General features: G+C 35.1%; 5 protein-coding genes across 7 annotated transcripts; 2 read left to right on the plus strand and 3 right to left on the minus strand.

Annotated features, from left to right (window-relative positions):
* Window positions 1-1,210: 1,210 nt before the first annotated feature.
* On the plus strand, window positions 1,211-2,918 carry LOC133696905 (uncharacterized acetyltransferase At3g50280-like). The gene has a single exon (XM_062119200.1). It carries the CDS (start codon window positions 1,311-1,313, stop codon window positions 2,775-2,777), a length of 1,467 nt encoding a protein of 488 aa, XP_061975184.1. The 5' UTR covers window positions 1,211-1,310; the 3' UTR covers window positions 2,778-2,918.
* A 792-nt stretch (window positions 2,919-3,710) lies between these two features.
* Window positions 3,711-4,961, plus strand: LOC133696907 (uncharacterized). 3 transcript variants are annotated; one of them, XM_062119204.1, is made up of 2 exons: window positions 3,711-3,956; window positions 4,119-4,961. In XM_062119204.1, the coding sequence occupies exon 2, from the start codon at window positions 4,210-4,212 to the stop codon at window positions 4,804-4,806; it is 597 nt and encodes a 198-aa protein (XP_061975188.1). In that variant the 5' UTR covers window positions 3,711-3,956; window positions 4,119-4,209; the 3' UTR covers window positions 4,807-4,961. The 3 variants fall into 3 exon arrangements, with proteins under 3 accessions (XP_061975188.1, XP_061975187.1, XP_061975186.1); XM_062119203.1 differs by having other exon boundaries at window positions 4,187-4,961; XM_062119202.1 differs by having other exon boundaries at window positions 3,719-3,956; window positions 4,195-4,961.
* Window positions 4,962-5,328: 367 nt separating this feature from the next.
* Window positions 5,329-9,798, minus strand: LOC133696906 (26S proteasome non-ATPase regulatory subunit 7 homolog A-like). Its single transcript, XM_062119201.1, has 10 exons — window positions 9,487-9,798; window positions 8,720-8,812; window positions 8,555-8,636; window positions 8,264-8,360; window positions 8,062-8,137; window positions 7,724-7,782; window positions 7,517-7,639; window positions 6,504-6,561; window positions 6,336-6,421; window positions 5,329-5,601 (listed from the first exon to the last, which is right to left on the minus strand). The coding sequence occupies exons 1-10, from the start codon at window positions 9,671-9,673 to the stop codon at window positions 5,530-5,532; spliced, it is 933 nt and encodes a 310-aa protein (XP_061975185.1). The 5' UTR covers window positions 9,674-9,798; the 3' UTR covers window positions 5,329-5,529.
* A 1,546-nt stretch (window positions 9,799-11,344) lies between these two features.
* On the minus strand, window positions 11,345-12,180 carry LOC133695892 (WUSCHEL-related homeobox 7-like). Its single transcript, XM_062117857.1, has 2 exons — window positions 11,780-12,180; window positions 11,345-11,685 (listed from the first exon to the last, which is right to left on the minus strand). Exons 1-2 carry the CDS (start codon window positions 12,117-12,119, stop codon window positions 11,480-11,482), a joined length of 546 nt encoding a protein of 181 aa, XP_061973841.1. The 5' UTR covers window positions 12,120-12,180; the 3' UTR covers window positions 11,345-11,479.
* A 4,652-nt stretch (window positions 12,181-16,832) lies between these two features.
* On the minus strand, window positions 16,833-19,581 carry LOC133695874 (eukaryotic translation initiation factor 3 subunit F-like). Its single transcript, XM_062117841.1, has 6 exons — window positions 19,257-19,581; window positions 19,010-19,089; window positions 18,542-18,771; window positions 17,670-17,791; window positions 17,479-17,592; window positions 16,833-17,183 (listed from the first exon to the last, which is right to left on the minus strand). Exons 1-6 carry the CDS (start codon window positions 19,482-19,484, stop codon window positions 17,094-17,096), a joined length of 864 nt encoding a protein of 287 aa, XP_061973825.1. The 5' UTR covers window positions 19,485-19,581; the 3' UTR covers window positions 16,833-17,093.
* Between the last annotated feature and the right edge of the window lie 3,303 nt (window positions 19,582-22,884).

Raw genomic sequence — 22,884 nt, forward strand, 5'->3', positions numbered from 1 at the left:
CCAATTTCATAGCTAGCTACAAAAAAAAAAAAAAAAAATCAATTCGCCCGAAGCATTAAATTTCATGCTTAAAGAAACAAGAAATTCTTTTTTCAAAACATTAAAATAATCTAATTCCTAGTAATTGTTAGCACAACGCAAATAGTTTGCGTTACAATCTCACCCTAATCTACATTCGAAAGGTATGCGCTCCCAAGATGTTCTCCTGCACGCAGATATACTGAATTATTAAAAAAGAAAAAATCGATAAGACATTCTGCTTGTGCTTACCATTGAATTTAAAGAAGCTTACCATTGAATTTAAAGAAGAGATTAATATATCCTTTTGTTATCCGAATATCGAATTTTGCTTATACTCGAGATAAGTATACACGTGGCATATGCATATGTAGCTAATATACATTTTCCGTGGGCTGGAATTGAATATTTTTATGCTAGCTTGCTAGGCATGTTATAATTAGCACTACTAATTAATAGAGGGAACAAATTAATATATTACTCTGTATAGGTTCATTTGCTAATAATGTTCAAATCATGACAGACCAACTCTGACTAAGTTCTACAGGTAGAATTATCAAGAATGAATTTTTTTTTGGATCCAATAAATTTTGGGTTATATATATATATATATATATATATATATATATATATATATATATATATATATAGTAGCGCCTCTCCTAATACATTATTATAATAAATAAATAAATAATAATGCTTCTAGAAAAAAAACTACAGGTATATTAAATTAGAATTGTATGTGCTCATAAATAATTAATGATTAATGAGTGTTTGAATGATAACATATGCACTCATCTTCAGTTAAAATCACTCATAAAATATTTGTAGTAATAAGCAATGGCACTGAATTTATTGTTATATCTCCATTCCACTAGCTAGCTATGGTGTTTCAAAAGAGTTTTTGAACACCACACTACTTGCAAATATATATACATATATAAATATATTCACCCTCAGCTCACATTAAATAAATAATTTAAAAGGTTGAAACCCTTGACATCAAAATAACTCAGATGAATTACTTTAATTGAACATCCTCCACATCCACTTTCAATCAAACTTAATAAATGATTAAAAAAATTAAATTAATAAATTACTTGACAATAACAAGAATCCACCTTAGCAAGAAGGTGCATGAACCCAACCCCCAAAATTTCCCTATATATAGATCACCCACTTCCTTCTCCGTTCATCGCTCCTCACTCACTCGCAATCAAACACAAAGCGAGGAGATCATCCAAGCAGCAATAGCACTCTGCTCTCCTCCAAAAAACAAAAACTTCACAAAAATGCCTTCTGCTACTTCTCTAACAATTGTCTCGAAATGCACCGTCTTCCCAGACCAAAAATCTACTCTACAAGATCTCAAGCTCTCCGTCTCTGACCTCCCTATGCTTTCTTGCCACTACATCCAAAAGGGTGGCCTTTTCACTAGCCCTCCAACACTCTCCATCGATTCCTTAATCTCCCACCTCAAACAATCTCTCTCTCAAACTCTCTCTCACTTCCCTCCTCTGGCAGGTCGCTTCAACACGGACTCCAATGGCCACATTTACATTACCTGCAACGATGCAGGCGTAGATTTCATCCATGCCACCGCAACCGATATTTCCATCCAAGATATTCTCCGTCCACTTCATGTACCTGATTGCATCAGGGGCTTTTTTGCTTTCGAGAGCACTGTTAGCTACCAAGGCCATTATAAACCAATCTTGGCTGTTCAAGTCACAGAATTAGCTGATGGGGTTTTCATTGGTTGTTCAATGAATCATTCTGCTACTGATGGTACGTCATTTTGGAACTTCTTTAATACCTTCGCTGAAGTTTCGAGAGGAATCAAGAAAATATCAAGAAAGCCTGATTTCTCAAGAAACTCAATCTTGATTTCCGAAGCTGTACTTAAAGTTCCTCAAGGTGGCCCCCGAGTCACTTTTAATGAAAACGAGCCATTAAGTGAAAGGATTTTCAGTTTTAGCAGAGAAGCGATTTTGAAGCTGAAATCCGAAGTCAACAACAAGAAATGGAGTCAAAATTCAGATAACGCTAATGTTGATGTTGTTGAATTAATGGGAAAACAAAGCAATGATACACTGTTTCAGATTCACAACAGCGGTAAGATGACTACAATTCTTGAAAGCTGGTTCAAGAACGCAGTTTTCAAACCGCAAGAAACGGTGTCAAACCTTCAAACGGGGGAGATTTCGTCGTTTCAATCACTGAGCGCCCTTCTATGGCGTGCGGTGACACGTGCAAGGAAGTTGAACCCGTCGAAAACGACCACGTTTAGAATGGCTGTTAATTGCCGTCACCGTTTGAACCCCAAACTCGATCCGTTGTATTTTGGGAACGCAATTCAAAGCATACCCACATACGCGTCAGCTGAGGACGTGTTGTCTAGGGATCTACGCTGGTGTGCGGAGCAGCTGAATAAAAACGTCGCTGCCCACAACGACGGAACGGTACGTCGTTTCGTTCAGGACTGGGAAAGTAATCCAAGGTGTTTCCCGTTAGGGAACTTGGACGGTGCGTCAATGACCATAGGTAGCTCACCAAGATTCCCAATGTACGATAATGATTTTGGGTGGGGTCGACCTTTGGCAGTGAGGAGTGGTAAGGCCAACAAGTTTGATGGTAAAATCTCTGCTTTTCCTGGGAGAGAAGGTAATGGAACCGTTGATCTTGAGGTTGTGCTGGCTCCTGAAACAATGGCTGGGATTGAGTCTGATCACGAGTTCATGCAGTTTGTGTCTAGCTAGTTAGTTAAGTTTCGACGGTGGTGATTATCTGATTCCGTTGTCTGGTTCATGGGGGTTTAAGAAGGGGGCCTATCTTTTTTAACTCTGTTGACATACTTTTTTTTTCTGGTTTAATCCTATGTTATGTTAAGTTTTATTGAACTTCTGAGAAGGACAGCCTTCAATACTTGTGCTATTAGAAAGGTAAGAGCGTGCGATTTCTAATTAAATTGCCAAAAAACTGAAATAAATAATAATAATAATAATAATAAAAAAGACGGAAAGACTTAGCAGCAACCCAGCACATTGGTCAGAAAATATATAAGAAGTTGGTCGTCTTCCAGTCATGTACAGGTGACCAACTTGGTATGAAGTTTATCTGCGACTATAAGTTAGTGATTAAATCAGTGCATCGGATATAAAATTAACTAATCGAGTTAGAAAAATAAAAGACGGATTGTCTTCAATGAATTGACTTTGCAAAGGCACATTTCCAGCAGAGAAAAATATAGGTTTTCGACAGTTTTCTCAACGCTGAACTCGATACATTTAAAACCATGGTTTTTGGAAAAGCAACAATTTATGATTTTCAAAGCTATGATCGCTCAAAGTCAACTCCAAATAGATCCTTGCTAGAAGCATATTATTGGCAACTGCCATTCATGCGTTATGATTTGTGGTTTTGTTCATCACAAAAAAAAAAAAAAAAAACCTTGTTCGATAAGAGAAGAGTTTTTGCGATGTAAAGAAATTATCAAGATTTATACAGTCGAGCAACGCTTTCTCTTGAACATCAAATTCCGAGCTCGAACACATAATATGAAAGCAAATGTTTAAAAAGTAAAAAAAGAAACTAAATCCACCTTTTGTGATCGTGCTGATGTTATTCATCTTGGAAGTAAGGTTGTAATAATGTTATCTGTCCTCGAATAATTTTACTGTCCATTAATAGGCCTCTTGGATCTAGGCCCATTGGTGTGGGTTAGGGTGCAATTCCCGCACACCTTGCCTTTTTAAATTTCCTTCCAGATCCGCTGAATCGAACCCTAACCCTAGCTCCAACCTATAATTACTTCAATTGAGATGTGCGATGTTTAATTAATGGAACTTCGAAGGCAAGAGCCCCATAGTCAGCAGGGAAATTGGAATCTGAGGTCCTGGCCTTTGCCAGTTGCCGGGTTCCACTAGCTTCTTTTGAAGGTAAATTTCCATCTTCTACAACTCACTTTCCTTTTTGCTGTGATTTCTTGAGTTTTTCTTGGGTTTAGTGTTTACTGTTCAGGCTGTGCTTAATTCCATAGTAAAGTATATCTTGAAGGCTTCAATAATCTAATATTAGGCACCGGCTTTTGTTGTTGAAAGAGATTTTTTCTGGTTTTTGGCATGGAGGGGGTTTTGCTTGCAACGTATGCTTAATGATGACTTGTTAGTGATGCAGTAACTGTTAAAGAAAATGAGGAGAGGGTGCTTTGTGAAGAACTTAATAGCTTTTGTAGGAGTGGTGATTTCTGTCTGTTGCCTTTTGGTGATTATGGTATCAGTTCTCCAGCTTCCAGAGGTATCACTCAGAAATAAAGTAACAGGCCCTAACAGAACCATTAGGATCAGGAAGGTTTCCAAGGATGAAGAAATTGGGAGATTTGGTGAGATGATGATTGAAATGTTGCCAGAAGATCTTGCTTTTACAGTCTTTGTCCCGTCGGAGAAAGCTTTCCAGCGTGATCTGAGGCTACGGTTGAATGATAGTTTGGTAGCAGAGAAGAGGAATGATACGTATGCTGTAGTTTCCCGCATACTGGGCTTCTCAGCTGTTCCTCAAACTCTTTCTTCAGCTACAGTATCCTCTAGTAAAGAGGTCTTCTATGATTCCTTATCTGGGTTTACGTTGTACATTTCAAAGGATTTAGATGGAATGCTGGTAGTTAATAGAATTCGATCAGAAAAGGTAGACCTCAGGAGAGGGCAGATTGTTGTACATATTATGGATGGGGTGATCATGGATGCGGAGTTTGAACAGGCAGTTCAACCTGATTACACTGAAGAAGATTGATTAGAAACAAGGCATGAATCTTTCAAAAGACTGAGTTCTTGCTGTATCGCCTGTGCCTGTCAGGTTTTAACTTGTAAGGTGTAAATTGAACAAGATACATCTTTGTTTGGGGGATAGCGTAGTTTTATCTATTTAAAACCTGACTCTTTCATACATTTTAGATCTATCAGCTTCGTATCTCTGTTCGCCATGCAAAAAGGGATCAAGCATCGGTGCCGCCATCAATATGGTGCAATGTCCGTGCATTTTTATCCAGCAGAACACTCTGGCTTCCAGGACCAGTAGTGCTAGCATACTAGAATGAACGCGAACCATTATTCCTATAGTTCCGTACAGTGGTTGTCAGGGTGACTCGGTGGTCAATTTTAAATTTGGCATTTGATGGCATAATGCCAACCCCTCACTTGCAAAATTGCAATGCAAATCAGAGTACAAGATCGTCTAGGAACACGGCTAAAGAATCTAATGCCAAAGAATGACCATCTGTTTATCACCAAGTTAGAATCTTGCAAATACCGTAGAGGACGTCAAAATGAATTTTTATTGTATTTCAATCACAAGAAAAACAACTTTGAGCAATGTTTTCCAGTAGAACCCCTAACAACTCCCCCATCTCTTGCACCAGAAACAAAAGATTATCTAAGGCTGATGAAATTCTGGCTGCAATTAATCTTCTAGAGAACAGACAACCAAATAAAATCCAGGCTGATGAAATTCCCATGTCTAGCTTGCGACAGCAGGAGGTACAGAAACGAGCTTTGAGTCTTCTGCTTTCTCATGTTCTTTGTTGAGCATCTAAGATTAGACCAACACGGAGAGTGAGAAGAGTACTAAGGATGACAATTGAAAGTATTCAACATAAGTTTCGATCCACGTGGAGTAGCACATCAACGTGCTGAATAAAACAGGCTAATGGAAATTGCTAGAGAGCTATGCACATATGGCAGAAACAAAGAAAAGAAGTGCATTAAGAATGGCCAGATGTTAAAGGCTCTAACACAAATGCATGAAGAGGCTGAAGTGAACTTGGTTTAGTTTACCTAGAAAATCAATGGTAGAAGCAAATGGCAATAATGATTATGGTATCTTTGCTGGTATGGAAGGTTTTCAAAATCGAGAACAGATACTTTGATGTGAAGTGATTTATGCCCCACACATTAACGTCAAAAGTTTCACAGGTTAAAAATGAGGTTTGAGTTGGTAAGGAAGTAAGACATACATGATATTCAGTAACTAAATAAGATTGTCCAAGTCATGAGAACAAATTTAAGATGCCCAAGTCATGATCGATTGTAAAGTTCCTAGGAATACTATCTGGATCTACTATCACTGATGTGAGCACATCCATTACAAGCATCATTTCCACAAAAACATCATGTTACAAGTTCAGACAAGGGCATCATAAATTACAAGTCCAGACAGCAATATTTGTATCTAATCTCAATTGGACCAAGATTTAGATGTTTTACACTTAAATGAGCAGCTTGTGTGAAGATTCAGAAAGGAAAAAAAAAAAAAGGTGATCTCACCTTGTTGTTGATCAAGTTGTGGAGAGCAACTACACTTCGGACGAGAGACGAAAGATAAATAACCAACATCATATCATTTGTTTTCACTGCACATAATGGAAATATGATAAACCAATGAATGGAAATTGATAAACGAGACACAGAAATTTGCGCCTTTTATTCATTTACCTGCAAAGGCCTTAATCAAGTCTGCCACGTTAAGGTTAGGAAGTAGGTTGAACACATCCTGGACAATGTAAAAAGGGAATTGATATAAGCTGGCATGGCATCACAGGAAGATTGGCAAACTGAGACAGTGCCCAAACATCAAAAAAAGGGTTGGGGGGGGGGGGGGGGGGGGGATGAAGGGAAGGGAACTAGTGAGATATATGTTCAACAGTCTAGAGCTTGTGAGGATTTGCTTTGAACACACTGGAGGATCAGGGGATTGTACGTTTAAAACAATTTTGTTGAAATACCTTTGACCATACCTTTGATCATATAATGGACATATGATAAAGTAGTGTTTGGTAATGCAAGTGCATTTGCAAAAGTGCGTTTGAACTCAAAAGGCATCAAATGGATGCCTTATCATATGCTTTTTGATGTTTTAGACATCAGTATATCAAAAACCATTCAAAAGCACCTGAAAACATCAGAATTGATGTTTTTTCAGCCCAAATACACTTTGAAAAGCACTTTCAAACACAATGCAAACAAATTACCAAACACCATCTTAATAAAGCATTTAGCATGAGCGGTGTGACCCATGCAGGTCCTTGCAAAACCATACAGAGAAAAAAAAAAATCACTCCATTTCAGCACCATCGGCACATTAGCAATGATGTAAAATTCAAATTTAAGGAAAATAGAAAAGCCCATTTAAACCATTCTAAGGGTAGTGAAAATTGAAGCCCACCAGAATAAGCAAGTTAACACCAAAGAATTCCTACAGTCCACATTAATCAGCTTCTAAGAGAGCTCCTATCCAGAACAAACTATGTCAAACCTATGAAATTTCAGAGAGATGATAATAGTTCAGGTAACTACATCTGAAATTAAGTTCAAGTTTATCACAATGATTGAAATTATGATTCAGTTACAGATCCAATTGATATCTTCATGCAGGACATGGCTCAATTAACAGAAAAACATATTTAAGAGGGGCCACAAAAGGAAAATCTGGGAGATGCAAACTAAACCTGTAGATGGTACAGAATCTCATGGTTTAATGGGAGCTTTCCTTCAATGACGAGGTCAAGATAACCACGTATTTCTTTTAGCCGAGCATCCAACCCTTTCAGAGCTGTGAGTTTCCCAGTAACCTGCAAGTAGAAAATAAAAACTGATTCCCTTCTACCGAAGTTAGAAAGTAAAAGGGTAAATCAAGCGCAGTCCAGCAACAAGACCTCAGTTGCAAGAGTACTAATTGTTGTGTCCTTCACATCCCTCAATAAGTGTTCTACACCTGTTAACACACAGAAGAATTCAGAGTTCAAGACCAGTTGTCGTTTTATTCTGCCAGAAGTGTCCACTGTTATGCATAAAATAGAAGCCAAGAATCAACTTCATTCTTTTCAGATAAAAGTTAGATTATAATAATGCTGGGAGAGGGAGAGGGAGAAGCAAAATCATAAAATAGCAGCTCCATCCGTTGAGTATTAGCTAAGGAAACTCCACTAAAAGCACCCAAAGCATAAATCAACTTTATTTTTAAAACAATGAAAACTGGCTTTCAGTGGCACACCAATTTCCTCTACTTCATGGGCAGCAATTTCTGATGGCACATGCACAAACACCTTCTGGCTTTTCTGGGTAGCATTCTGTAACCAACACACAACCATTATAAGTTCCTGCCATACGTGAATCCAGCATTACACCTATATAAAGAACTTAATCAGAACAACTAACCAATTGATCATCAAGGTGTTAATAAGTTATGTACTTACCTCTTTCACCTCTTCGACAGCATAGTATGCTTTTGTGGGTATTCCCAACTCTACCAGTTGGACATCAATTATGACCAAGACAGGATTTGGAGCATAACTGCAATGCCAGATTACACTCTTTGAATATAGGAGAAAGGGGGGAAAGTTTCACAAGTACTAATTCATCAAACTAGTCAATTTCCATCAGCGATCAGTTCACAGAGTTTGAAAGTTAGGCAGCATTACTTAACCATGATCACCACACAGGTTGAAAAGATAATTAACCTTCAAAATCATGGATGGTGTTCTTACTCATTAAATAATCCGTGAATCTCCAGGTCATTTTCCCTCAGTTTTGGCCCTGTGCTGTACCAACCCACAACATGCTCCTTGGCTGAAAAAGGTAACTTGTCAATTTGATAACACAAAAAGCACCAAAGAGAAATGCAAACTAAGGTACCACGTTCCCAGCATTACCATTTATTCTTTTGAACATGGAAAACATTGATTCATGGTAATTGTGGTCAAGAAACCAGATGCCTGGGTCCTTGTCATCTTCTTCAAATGGCACTGAAAAATTACAATTGAAATATCACTTGACTAACTTAGTCAAACATGGCATCCAATCTAGAATCGTAACACCCTTCAAAACAAGGAGAGAAAAATAGCTGCAACAAGAAAAGGATGAGACTATAGCTATAGGCTGACAATAACTTCTCAAAAGAAAATCTTAAAGCATGGTATTAAAATCCAATTTGGCACATGCTAGTTCGACAAATATAACAATGATAGCTAGAATTGGGACATTGCTGAATCCAACGGAACAGTGCATTGGTATGAAAAATATTACAACCTTCCACGCTGATTAAACACTGTTCTGAATATTTACATTCTTAGCTAGTAAAAACCTATACGTTATAACTAATTGCCCTTAAAATAAAAATCAAATAAAAAATTTGAAAAACCCAATTAAAAATTTGGCACACAGCATACAGCAATATGAAAGCTAGTCTTCTATAAATAAACAAATGCTAGCTCAAAAAGCAGAATCAACAAACCCATTTCAAATTTTCATAATTTGACAGCAAATAAAGCTCCCTCCAACTCTAAATTCCTTTACTCACATATCATAATAATAATAATAATAAAACTTAAGAGACTGAATTTAAATTTAAAATAAAAAATAAGGAGGTCAGAAGAGGACAGATCTAAGGGAGAAGCGGAAAGTTAAAAAGAAATTAAACCTGCGTAGCTGTTAGTGACATCAACAGTGCCCTTAAAACTGGAACCAAGCAAGACCCCAACAACACGTTTGCGAGTGTCCTTAGCTACTCTGTTGTAGTTATCGACGATGCTGAGTAGAACTAGAGGATGCACTATCACTTTCTCGATCGGTCTCGCCGATATTTGTTGCGTTTTTATTACATCCATTCTTAGCTCAAGATTGGACGACTCAGACTCAGACTAGGCCTTGGAGACTTCTATTCCCAGAATTCAATTTCTAAGTTCTTGCTTGTTCGCTAGGAAAGCTTTGTTTTATTTATTATTTATTATTTTTTCCAATTTGTTGATTTTGTTTTTAATTTGTTTTCTTCTCCTCAATTCGGGGAGTTCCATTTTACTTTTCAGTTTTAGGGTCGGGCTTACTTGACTTAACGGGCCGATTCTAATTCAGTGAATTTGGTAATAAAAGGCCCATGCTAGCCCCTGCTTAAATATTGGGCGTAAAATGGGCTTTAAGCCTGCTTGGATCTAGTCTGGAGGTGCGCGCGCGCGCGTACTGTACTGGACTATTGGAAATTAGCCAGAAGTCCTTCAAGTCTCTTTGAGAAGAAATTGTTGGACACTGCCCATTAGTGTTCTCCGCTCTTATTTTCAGTGATGAAGCACTGAAAGTCAGCTGTGTGACTTCTCAAATACATTTTTCATCTCTAACCTCCATTTTCTTACAAATCGAAGAGAAGCATACTTTGTAACATAATAGTAACAATAAGAAATAATGTCATTTTGATAATTTGTACTGGTAGTGGTGACCGCATATGTATCAGAGATTCGAGGATTGCAAGAAAATGGGGGTGTTGAAGTGTTAATTGTTTTATGGTAAACAAACAAATTCAATGCAAATAAATTTAGATTAGTACTGGTTGTGTGTTTGTAACTTAATTATAATTAGAGAATTTTAATGTTTTTAGTTTGTTTAGTTACGATAATGTAATAGAGCTAGTGTGTGTGTGTGTGTGTGTTGTATATTCTGGAAACCAAAGCTGATAGAATTTCCCAATAACGCAAGGAGGCTAGACAAGCTTAATCTGGCTATGGCAAAGGTTGATGAATTCCTTGAAAACTTCTCTCTTTTTGCTGGAAAGAAAAGCATAATATCACTCTACCTAGTGCCATGTGACGCTGAAGCATGTTTGCACCACTTTTTCATTCTTTTTGCAGATTAAAGAGGAAAGAACAACAAAACCAGAATTATCAGCCACTATTTTTGAGTTAGTTATCCTTTCAACTCCCTTCATGCTAAAAAATAATAATAATTTAGAGCAGAAGAAATTAAGATGAGTACCCAGGGAAGGCCGCAACTTTATTAGGAAGGACAAGGATATTATATTAACAAAATTATTATTCCTCTTGTTAGGGATGTAATTACGAGTTGATTAGTTCTTAAAGTATCACTTAAATATATATAATGAAGAAAATTTTTAACTCGCCATGGGAAGAGAGGGCTGCAGAATTGTGATGAACAAGAGAAAAAATTAAATGAAATTAATGAGCATATGCAGTTTGATTCCGCCGTGCAAACTAATAAATATAAATAATCATATTGACGTTTTAAAGACTGCTATATTCAAACCGCATCATGTTCTTTCTTGACTAAGAACTGTGAAGATATCGGTTGCACATGATGAATTTTAAAGTTAGCAAACCCTAGGCATGAACCATTTCTACCAGTCTTTTATGCACTCCAAGGAAGCATTTCTCGTGAGAGGAAGCTAAATTCCTGTTTCCAAGCATTAATAAAAGTAAATTACTCCAACAGAGTAAGCACAGAGAAAGAAAAAAAAATCTTTTTATGAGCATGCAGAGGAGAATGTCGAAGACTTTCTAATATTTAAAGAACTATATATAAATAAATAAAAAGAAAAAAACCAACTTCAAGTACTTGCTACCCCCATTTTTTTACCATCCATGCTAAAACTAATGTTCTTCGAATCATTATTACAACCATTTTAAATTCTACACAAAGCTTAATCGCAGATCTAAATGTGGATGATCCATTTCTGTACCAAATTTATAAGAAAATGCAGCTGCAGCTTCATTGCATTCATTTGCTTGGAACCTGAATTTCTCTGGTCCCGCTTCATCAAAGGAGTTTAAAGGGAAAAGTTGAAGAGTCTCAATCACTCTTTCTGGTTCGTTCACATGATTGATCTCGGTAAAATCTGCAAAAGAAGATTACCAAAAAAAAAAGATTTAATGCAACTTTCTTCATATTTATTTCTGAGAAGAATAAAGGCTTATGCAAAACTAATTTACATCGCGCAGAAGAAAATCTGTCATCTCTACGAATCATGGCATCCTTCTCATCAACAGAAACCCTGCGCCGCTTCTGTCTTTCTCTAGCTTTATGATTTTGAAACCAGTAAAAAACGTTCTTGCTCTCGATCTTGCCATAAAAACTAAGCTGGGTGGAGATGTTCTGGATCTCATCAGTACTTGGGGTTCGAAGCCCAGACCTGAACAAGTCAGTTAGAAGTTTAACTTGTTCGGTAGTAGGATTCCAACGCCCACATTTAGTTCCTGTGCCACAGTTATTGCCACTGCCACCACCACGTCCAGCTTTTGTGATACAAAAGCCTGACATTCTCTCTTCCATTATCTGTGTTAGCTTCAGATGCTTACTTTCGACTTCGATACAAGTCTATGAGAGAACTTTCTTTTTGAGCTTCTGAACTCAAAAGATGAGACCCCGTGTGCATATATAATAGACTACACACTAACACACACACACACACTTTATTTTTTGTTTTCTTTTTGTACTTATCTTTTGTTTTGTTTTATTGGTGATCAAACGATAGCAGAATCACAACTTTTGTTTATTAATTTCAGTCTGCTTTGATTTTAGGGATTGTGTGAGACTGAATATTTGTAAGGATTTGATCATGCCCGGATTTTTGTGCACTTGAATATAGAGAGAGACATGCGCAAAAGCTGCCACTGTTCAACGTATTGGTCGTCGAGCAGACAAGAGACAACAAGTAAGTTTGATCACTACTTATTAGTTAATTATTATTATCTTGTAGTATTATTAATTACATTGAATCTTTGTTCTATTTTTTAAAATCTTTGATGAGTTGATCTCCATAGACAGACAAACAGATAGGGTATATTGTTTGTGTTTTTCAGTAAAGTAAGCACTCGATGCTGTTGCATAGGCTTAATCTAGGGTTTAGTACTGTTTGATGTTGTGTTCGTCATGTTTTTAGTAGACTATCCAACCCATCAGGACATGAGAGTAATCCAATTTTACTTTCTTTTAAATCAGTAATCCTTGTCTGTTAAAGAAAACTAAATTGAACTTCTATTTCGGTTTCTATCCTCTTAAGTTGATGTGCATTGATAGATTATGTTGCTAGTGTTGTTAATGGCTAGATGAACTTATAATATATATATATCCTTCTAATCAAGCTTATATAGTAGGCTATTTATATATAAAAAACAAAAAACAAAAGCTTAAATAATAGGCTAATTAATCTAGTATGGTCCAAATTAATTACCAACAGTGACAAGGGGATGAATCCAAGTTTTGTTTATAAACTAGAATTATATATATATGCTAAACAACACCAGGATGGTTCAAAAATCTCAGCATGTCAGTAAAGAAGATTTCTGTAGAAATGAAAGTCAAAATTCACATCGTCTGATTTTGGTTGGACGATTGTGATCGCATCTACTGACATCGATACTTAGTTAGGCTGACTATAAACAATTACAGCTAGATCAGTCAAATAATGTTGGGTTAAACCTGCTTTTAAGGATGTGGGAACAGAAACTAAAGGACAAGAAAGCCTCCGAATTGAGATTTGGGAGAGACAACTCATGAGCAACCAAAAAGGGAAGCAAACTTGTATTTTCTAATGTCATGTGGCTCATGTCCTTGGCAACTACATGCCCTTTTTCTAGTTGTCTGCTTGGCCTTCAACTTTTAATTGGTTCAAATAGGGAACTTAAAAGGGCAGTCACTAGGTGAGTGAGCCCTTGTACTTTAGAGCTTGTCCTTCAACTACTAATTCAAAAGTTTAAAGTTGATAATATTGACTATAGGAAAAGCATGGGATTGATCTTGAGATTCCTACCATTTCAATGCCAAGTTCTTTTATCCTGCTATGTGATAGTTAAGGATAGAAATTTGAAATGGCCGTGAAGATTTGAACTTACTTTGTTCGAGAATAAGAATATTTAATAATATGATCTGCTGTCTTTAAAAAACACTTGTCCCTCTTAATTATGGCTAAGCATCAAAAACCTGAAACCTGCAGATAAATTGTACTAGCTATTGCGAATTGAACAATAAAGTATAGAGCATAAAAGCTGGATTGTATGCTTCATAACCTCATGTTTATAAACATTGTAAGAAAAAATAGTGCTGAGAATAGATGTGACAGTTCTCGCTAAATTTCCTCTCAAACAACAAAATCCAATTCAAACTTGTATTTCTTGGCTACTATTTCCAATTCTCACTCTCATTCTTTTCTGTAACCTGGTCCACCAGTACTGATCCAAAATTTAGGTTCACTTCCACTTTTGTTTTTGCACACTTCCTAGTTCCTCCAATTCCCGAGGATGTTCTATACACGATAAGCATGAATTTGTCCCTTAGTAATTTGGCACGGCAGGCTGCGGTGTTCTAACTACTAGGTATCTACTTGCCTTAAATAATCTGAAGTACTGTCTTGGTATTAATACCAAACAAAAGGAAATAAATAAATCCTTCCCCAAAATCTAATCTAATTAATCCCTGATTTTATTTTTGGTTTTTGTTTTGTTTATTCAACAAGAGTCTTATTGACCATTGTAGTACAGAATGCAAATGCAATCTAATTAATCTATAAGCGTTATTCACCCTCTAGCTACCAAGTGAGATTTAAACTTTAGAGTACCTTCAACTTTAAATTCGATATTCAAATCGCTAGGTGTCCCCTTGGAGACCACAAATTCTTGCATATCTTGAAAACTATTCTGACTCGTGTTGCCAATTAACAGTACTAGGCTCGCCACATATCAAAGCAGCCTCTATTGCTTAGCATGAAGAAGGGTGTTTGGCATGTGTAGTTCTAGAAGAAATTGGAGTTTGAGTTGCATCACATCTTCGATTTGTGACTGAACAAGTTCAAATATTCAACTAAATCACAAGCTAGGAACTACTACGATCCTGAATGAAACAAGGAGTATGAAATGCCCATGTCATTAGAAGTCCTAGTATCAGCTAGAACTGTGAAATATCTTTCAGCCCATGATCAATATCTACAACCCGTATTTCCAAGCCATAATAATACATCTTAAGAAGTGCCCTTAAACTCTTTAGCAACAGGAGTTATTGGAACGATATGCAAACATGCACAAACAGTTATAGGAAGGATTTAAGAGGGAGATTGGAAAAAGTGCAAAGTGTTTTATTTGGCTGTCTTTTGTACGTGTTCCCGTTGATTAAGTTAGAGAGAAGCACTTTATTTTGATGAGTGGGAGAGATAGGGGAATTGGTTCCGACAAACAACAACAGAAAAATGATTAGTGCGAAACGAGGAGTAACATATAGTGCTAGAGGGGTAGAGGCTATGGAGAAATATAGGGCACGCGTGAAATCTAGGCCACCCAAGATTTCCGTCCCTTTTCTCCTGTCTGCTGCACTCTGCACTGCACACCACATTTATCGTTATTGCAAATTGCCCCGTAGTGGAAGATCACCAAACATGGCCGCGGACAAAATGGGTGGGAAAAAAGAACTAATCATAGGAATTGAGATAGCATCATCTGCGCTTAACATTCTAGATGCCCAATCATAGGAGGCCCACCAGGCAATCAATCACTATGCAATTACTGCAAACTGTGAGAGTTGCTGGTGTCGGAGGTCGGAGTTCGGCATGGTTTGACACATGATAAAGGGAAATTCTGCTAACACGTAGTTGCTGCGAGTATGTAACCAAAATTACAAGCAACAGACTTCTGTCGCCATATTTTACTAAAATCACTCCTTATTCCCCAAAACTCGAAGATTGTTTTCTCGCGAATAAAAATAACCAAGGGAATGTTTGTTTGGTGTAAAAGTGTTTATTTTTAGAGAGAAAAATTCATAACAACTTTTTCTTGGTTGTTTTTTAAAAAATATTTTATTAAAAAAAACTGGTCAATATTTAAAATTAATTTTTAAAAACTTCCATAAAATTTAGTAAAATATTTTATAAATAATAATTTACTTCTAATATCATTCAAATATTTCAATCACAATCTTCATTTTAATCTAATTACCATCTTTTTCTTTATTACTACCTATCTTTTATCATCTTCATCATTTCCTTTTTTATTATTATTATTTTTTTTCATTATTATCACAACTATCTCACCATTACCACTTTCTCTTTTATTACCTTTATGATCCTCTTACAATCATCATCCTCATCTCACCACTACGAACAATCACCACCATCTTTTTCTCTATCACTATTATTATTATTGAAAAATATCTTTAGAATTAAACATTGAAATTACTTATAAAACATTTTAAGGAAAAATATTTTTTATCTGTAAAATACTTTTAGGCAAAACAAATACACCTGAATGCAGGCATAGAGCTTGTGCATCTGCCGTGATAAACGTTAGTCGAACAACGGAAGTCTAGCATTCCGATTCATTTCCAATATTTTGGTTAAAAAATGAGGTATGGTACATAAATGATCCAGCTGGATCCCACCTTTCCTATCCCGCGGCTGTGCTTGCTAGGTGATTTAATAAAAAAAACGGTTGGTTTGCAAGCGTCTCATTCATTCATGAACGGACAGTTGTTTCTCCGTGTGAATAATGGACACGCAATGGGAAATCCATCAGTCCTATAGGGGCACAACTTGCCTGGCCCATGGATCAGGCCAGGAGACCATGCTCAGTGACCCCCACGAGAGATACAGATTCACCATCCAACCATAAGAATTTAAACCAAGAACACCCTGTATCCCATGCAGCGTCTTTCCCCGAACATAGACCTCAACAGTTTTTATATTCAAAGGGAAAACATGGTACGAGGAACATGAGAGAAGCCTGATCCGAATATGAGTTCATATGGTAGCTGCTTCAACTTAGTTAACAACCACGATTTAAAAAATCACAACCTACACACCATATTCTAACATATCCCGTGATAATTTTGTTACGCACGGTCAAATGCAGTGCCACCATCCCAAAAGATAACCTCCTAATCAAAAGGATGTTACTAATCCAGTTTCTATAGCATACAGTATCACCCTATTGCAGATTTCGGATGCGACCCCAATCAGTTTGAGAAACCCCAGGTCAGGAGTTAGGATAACAAGACAAGAACTGAAAACCAAAGTATAACAGCATTTGTAAGGAAACCAGATTTAACCTCGAGCTTACAAAAGTGAATAATGTTTCTTGGAGTGTAAATGAACAATTAGATAAACAATCTTGAGATGAAATTGCAGATAGCCTACCTAACAAAAATCAACACAGACTTCTCAGATAAAATGGTTGATTCCCCAAACTTGACAATACATTACTATAGGTCAACACCTATGAGGATTAATGGTTTTGGGCCGTGAATTCACCCAGCAGACAGAAATCAGAGGATCTGAGCAGCTGTATTCAACTTCTCTGCTAAGCTGAGCTGTGTCCTAGTGATGCTTGACAGATACAGCAAGAGTAAATGGTCCTGTGGGAACAGAGAAGGCAGAAGCAAACAGAGAAAGATGAAATGATATATAAAGCAGAAAATCAATCACAATGCAGCAGAGTAATATGCCAACAAATTGTCATTAAAAATATCAAATCAATTGTCATTACAAAGAAGAAAACTACTCACAACAAATGATTTAAGACCTACATTTGAAAACAAAGAAATGAAGCCTAAATTCTAATCATATGATGTAGTTATGAATGATAACACTCCTGCAATCATTTGAAACTTCATTCCTAGCTACAATCATATGAAAATAACATTATCTTACCTGCACATTGTCATTTACAAGCTTATCAAACACTGGTGGTGAAAGTTTGGGAAGGGAGGCGACTGTGTCTGATATAAAACGTCCTATGTTATTATCTGGTGCGGTGTGCCCTTCCTAAGAAGAGAACTGATTATTAGCTTAAACGATAAGGAGGTTAGAACAAATTGCAAAGGGAGGGTCATCTTACTCACCACCACATCATCAACATATTTGTACACATCATCAATTAGAGCTAGTAGCCGTTGCATGGAGATTTCCATCCCTTCCAAATCACTTGGAATTTTGTCAACCATTGTAGTCTTCAAAACATCAACTGCAGTTATGATATAGATAAAACTTCAGATGCAGATAAATCTAATATATGCCCATCAAAAGAAAGGAATTCAACCACCATTCCACAAACAGAATTCCAGATGTTAAACAACCACAACAAACCGAATTTTGACAGGGCATCAAGAAATAACAACAGCAGGTGACACGTTTTTATGCAAAAGATGCAATGCAGAGCTTCATGAAATTCGAATTTGGTAGTTTTTCCAAAAATAATTATAAACAAGCCATGATCAGAGTTGATTGTTTCATGGAGATAGCCAGCACGGTAAGATATAGAATCATTGTTTCAAACAAAAGGGAACTCTGTCCCATGGAAAGAGAAAAAGAATAGGGTGGGAAAATTTGAAGTTTACAGACCTATTACCAGCTAGGCCCTTGAGATGGAGTTGATAGCATTGCTTCCTTTCATTAAATGAAATCTAAAAATTTATGACAATTAACTCCTTGGACAAAATCCATTCACGCCAATCCTCTTCACCCCACTCCATCCACCCAACAAAAAGAAAGAAATTAAAGACTCAAAGGACTGTTTCAGAATGTTTCACCAAACGGTCAGAATTAACAGCCTAACCTATCATTGTCTCCCTTAAAAAGAAATGTGATAGCAGAAGTGTGTGTATGGGAACCTGTTTGTCTTGGCATGTGCACAGTAAGACAACAAAACAAGAAACAGAGAACGCCACCCAACAAAGATTTTACTAGGAAAGAAGAATTCATGATATATACATACATCCAATGCGCTCAGCTTCAACCATTCGAAGATCAAGAGGAACTTCTTGAAATTGTGCCGCAAGCGGACGGTCTCCAAGAGACAGATTCACAGAAACATAAGCCTTTATGGTACCCTCCCCATTACTGAATCCTGTATCCACCGTCAGATGAATAGGGTTCGGGACTTCTCTGGAATAGAAATCATGAATCAAAGCACTACCGCCAGTAACTCCTAACCCAGTTGAATACCTGCATGCAATTACATAAGCACAACACGACAAATTAATTAATTCCAAAACAAAAAACCCATTCCCTCCTCATCAACAGCATTGGATATTGAAAGCTCCAGCATATAATAGTAGAGCAAAATAAAATTTGAACAATCCAATAAACACTACACTATTGCAACACATTCAAAACCTTTAAAGTTTTTTTTCAAACAATAACTTGCACTAACAATAATGAAATCAGTGAGGATGAGAATTACCATCCAACAATAACTTCCTTAGGATTCACTTTTTGATGAGACAGCAGCAAGTTATGATGGTAATCGATATCCAAAGCCACCTGCATCCATTTTATAAACAAAAACCAACACAATTATTACCACGGGAAATAAAAGACTAGGATTGGAAAAAAACAATTACAAGTAACCTTCTGACATATTTCTTGATTACATTTTTGCCAAGACAATAGAAAAATAGAAAAAAATCTGAGAAGAGATATTTGAAAACCTGTTCGGAGGATTCATTATGAGGGACGGCATAAGAGTTGCGGATATCAACGGTGCCATCGGGCAAGACGGAGCCAAGGAGAGTGCCAATGACGCGCTCAGCTTGGTCAGGCCGCCTAACGTAGCAATCGCAGATGTTGAAGATGACAAGAGGGTGAACCTTCGCGGAGAGGGTCGATGAAGATGATGGTGCGAATTGAAGGACTGTTTGCTGCTCGATCGCCGCCATTCTCCGATCTCGATTTGAGGCAAAGAGAGGCCGAGAGAGAGGATAGAGAAAGCGGGCGTGAGCGATTAGGGTTTTTGGGAAGGATGGAATTTGAGGGTTGGTTCAGGTTTTGTTTGGATTTTTGTTGGGCTCACATTGGTCTGGCCCAATGAAAGAATGTTGTGGGCTTCGTGGAATAAAAGAAAAATGTTAAGCTTTTTTTAATTGATATTTTTTTTATTTTCAACCTACATTAAACATGAATTTAAAAATAAAAATAAAAATATATTAATTCAATATATTTTTAATTACAAAATATTTTAAAAAACAACTACTAATATAATATAAAATGGACTCTTTGTCTCACATGTTTTTATTTTACTCCTTTTCAAGTTCAAGTTGATGGTTTCCAAAGGAAATTATTATTGTTAATATTATTTAAGAATGAAAATAGTTGATTGTCCGGTGTGTAAAAATGGACGACATGTAAATAATGTTTTCTAACATTAAAACTATGTTACTGGGAGCATGTGATATGATACGTGAGTTTATCGTATTTGGTATTTAGCGTTTCTTGTTTTCTTTTTCTTTGTCTTTTTTTCTTTCTTTTTTTTTCATTGTTTCACAAGCACAAGATACACACACACACCAGGCTTCCTGTTAGGCCTATTGGTTTGCACACTAAAGACAAAAATATTGTTGTTTGATGCAAAATACTCATGTTGAAAGTCTCAACAAATTATTTCCGTGTATTTTACTGATAAAGAAAAAGCAACAAACTATACGACAATGAGGGGTGGTTAACAAACAGTTTGTTTCAATGATGTAAAAATATTTTTAAAAATATTTAAATATTTTTTTATATTATTTTAATGTGCTGATGTTAAAAATTAATTTAAAAAATATTGTTTTAATTTATTTATAAGTAAAATAAACTTTAAAAATTAATCATTTTTACCATATTTAGACTAAATAGACTCTAAGTCATAATTTATAGATTTATAAGAAGGGGGGGCTAGGATTGATAGGGTTTACTTTTTATAATGGTAGGAGATAAAACTTTTTTTTTTCATTGTCGATCTTTTTCGATATAAAAATAAGTAAATAATAAAAAACATTAAAAAATTGTCTATCAGAAGCAAACATAATAAAAATTACAGGTGGAATTTAATTTAATTTTACATATGATTTAAATTTAATTGATAACTTATTATAATTTTTATCTTTAAAATAAAATTTTAAATTATATAATTGAGTTCAATTAAGTTTAATTCTTCTGTTTGGAATATCTATAAAAAAAAATCAAATGGACAATATTTACTATTTAAAAATTAAATATAAAAAGCTAAAAACCTGCATTTTCTAGTACCAGAAACTCATGCGATTCTGTTTGATAACATGATCTGACTCGTAGAAACAGAACAGCTCTAGAAACTTGTTGCTCTTGCAAGTGCTTCGCCTCAATTTATGTTGTGTTGTGCCAGTGCGACGAGTACCATGGATCGAAGACATGCATGACATGTTTATTACTATCATGAAAATGCTTAAATAAACAAGGGGATGCTTGTTAACCTGTTTGTGACAGCTGAAACTCTTGGTTAACACGTAGTAGAAAAGTTAATTTAAACTCGTAAATTATTATTTTATATTCTCATCTTTGCACTTCTCATATGTCGCCTATTTTTATTGTTTATAAAAAAAATTATATATACATTTTTTCAATGCATTTTTATAGTTTAAAAAATCCAAGTTCGTGTTAAAAAATTTATGCATATATATAATCAAATAAATCAAGAATTTTATATGCAAATAAATAAATAAAAAATCATTAATGATATTTAAAAATAAAACTTGAAAAACCAAGAGACAAGTGTAGAGTAAAATATTTAATATTAAAAAACATGATATTTATCTGGTTGTGTTTGTTAAATTTATTTATTAAAATATTTTTTTACTTGAGCAAATAATAATAGAAATAGAGACACAAATTAAATTGATCAAATAAAATAAGAGGGGAAAAAACATCATGCAATGCTACACATATTAAAAATATTATCTAAACATTATTTTTTATTTTAAAAAATAAAATTCATTCATGCAAAAGAAAAAAAAATTAATATGAATCAAAAAAATCTTCAAAATTAAATTCATAACAAAAAAAATATTTGTCATTTTAAAAACGCTCTCCAAACAAAATGAAAAGGAAAAAAACACTAGTTTAAATATAAATTTAAAAAATAGAGAAAAAACATTAAAAAAATCATTCATTAAAAAAAAAGTATTAGAAAAATAAAGCAACGGTTGGACGCTACCGAGCCTGGCAAGCAAGCTAGTCTGTTTGACCCAATTTTTTAAAAGCCTATATAATAGGGCCCTTAAAGTTTTTTATTTGCAATTATGACATGTTGTTCACTCCATTTTGTTTTTTTTTTAAAAAAAATATATGACGCGTCATATGATTTGTCCAGATTCTGACCGTTGTGATGATTGAAAAATTAAGGCTTGAGTTTTTTTATTAGAAAACTCATTTTGATCCAAAACACCTATAAAAACATCGTTGGAACCATGATAAACCTATATATAGCATAAAACCCCCTAAAAAATAAAATCAACCTAAATCCAAAAATAAAACTCGAGCTCAAATATGTTTATTCACATACTTTAAAGGTAAAAAAACACATAATATGAACCCTTCTCATCAAATGAAATGATTTGACACTAACATCGTCAATTTTGATATCGTAAATCGATGTCAGCGATACTTTTATTTATTTATTGTCAGAATTCAATAACCTCTATCTTGTCTTTTAGCTAGGAATTAAAAAATAATAAAATTAATTTTTTTTACTAATATTGAATTAGAAAAATTTTGAGTTACTGAAACTGTATAATTTATATGATTTTTAAAGTTTTTAAATGAGTCTATAAAAAATATAGATAAAAAAACAGTGATGAATAAATGATTTGTAAGATGATAAGAATACAAAGCATTAAAAAAAAAACACATGTTTTCTAAAATAGAAAATTACAAATCTGCCGCTGCTATAGTAACTGTTACACTAGCCAATTTAAAGAAAATTTCAATTGTGCTATTTCTACCGTGAAATGAGTTTATTTTAGTGTATGGTATTGTTTGAGAATGCAGTACAGGTTATATTTTATAAGATTTTATTTATATTTGTTTAATTTTATTTATGTTTTTAGATTTTTTTATTATGTTAATATTAAAGTTATTTTTTAAAAAATAAAAAAATATTATTTTTATATAAAAAATACTTTTAAAAAATAATTATGATTACCACGTTCATAAATAACCTTAAATGACCTTCCCTGACACTCTCGTATAAAGATATCTAATTTCAATTTAATTGTTTCGACGCGGGTGCGTTCCTAGTAAATCCAATATTCACATCTACCAATA

The sequence above is a fragment of the Populus nigra genome, chromosome 6 (genome assembly GCF_951802175.1).
Source record: "Populus nigra chromosome 6, ddPopNigr1.1, whole genome shotgun sequence".
Taxonomy (NCBI): domain Eukaryota; kingdom Viridiplantae; phylum Streptophyta; class Magnoliopsida; order Malpighiales; family Salicaceae; genus Populus; species Populus nigra.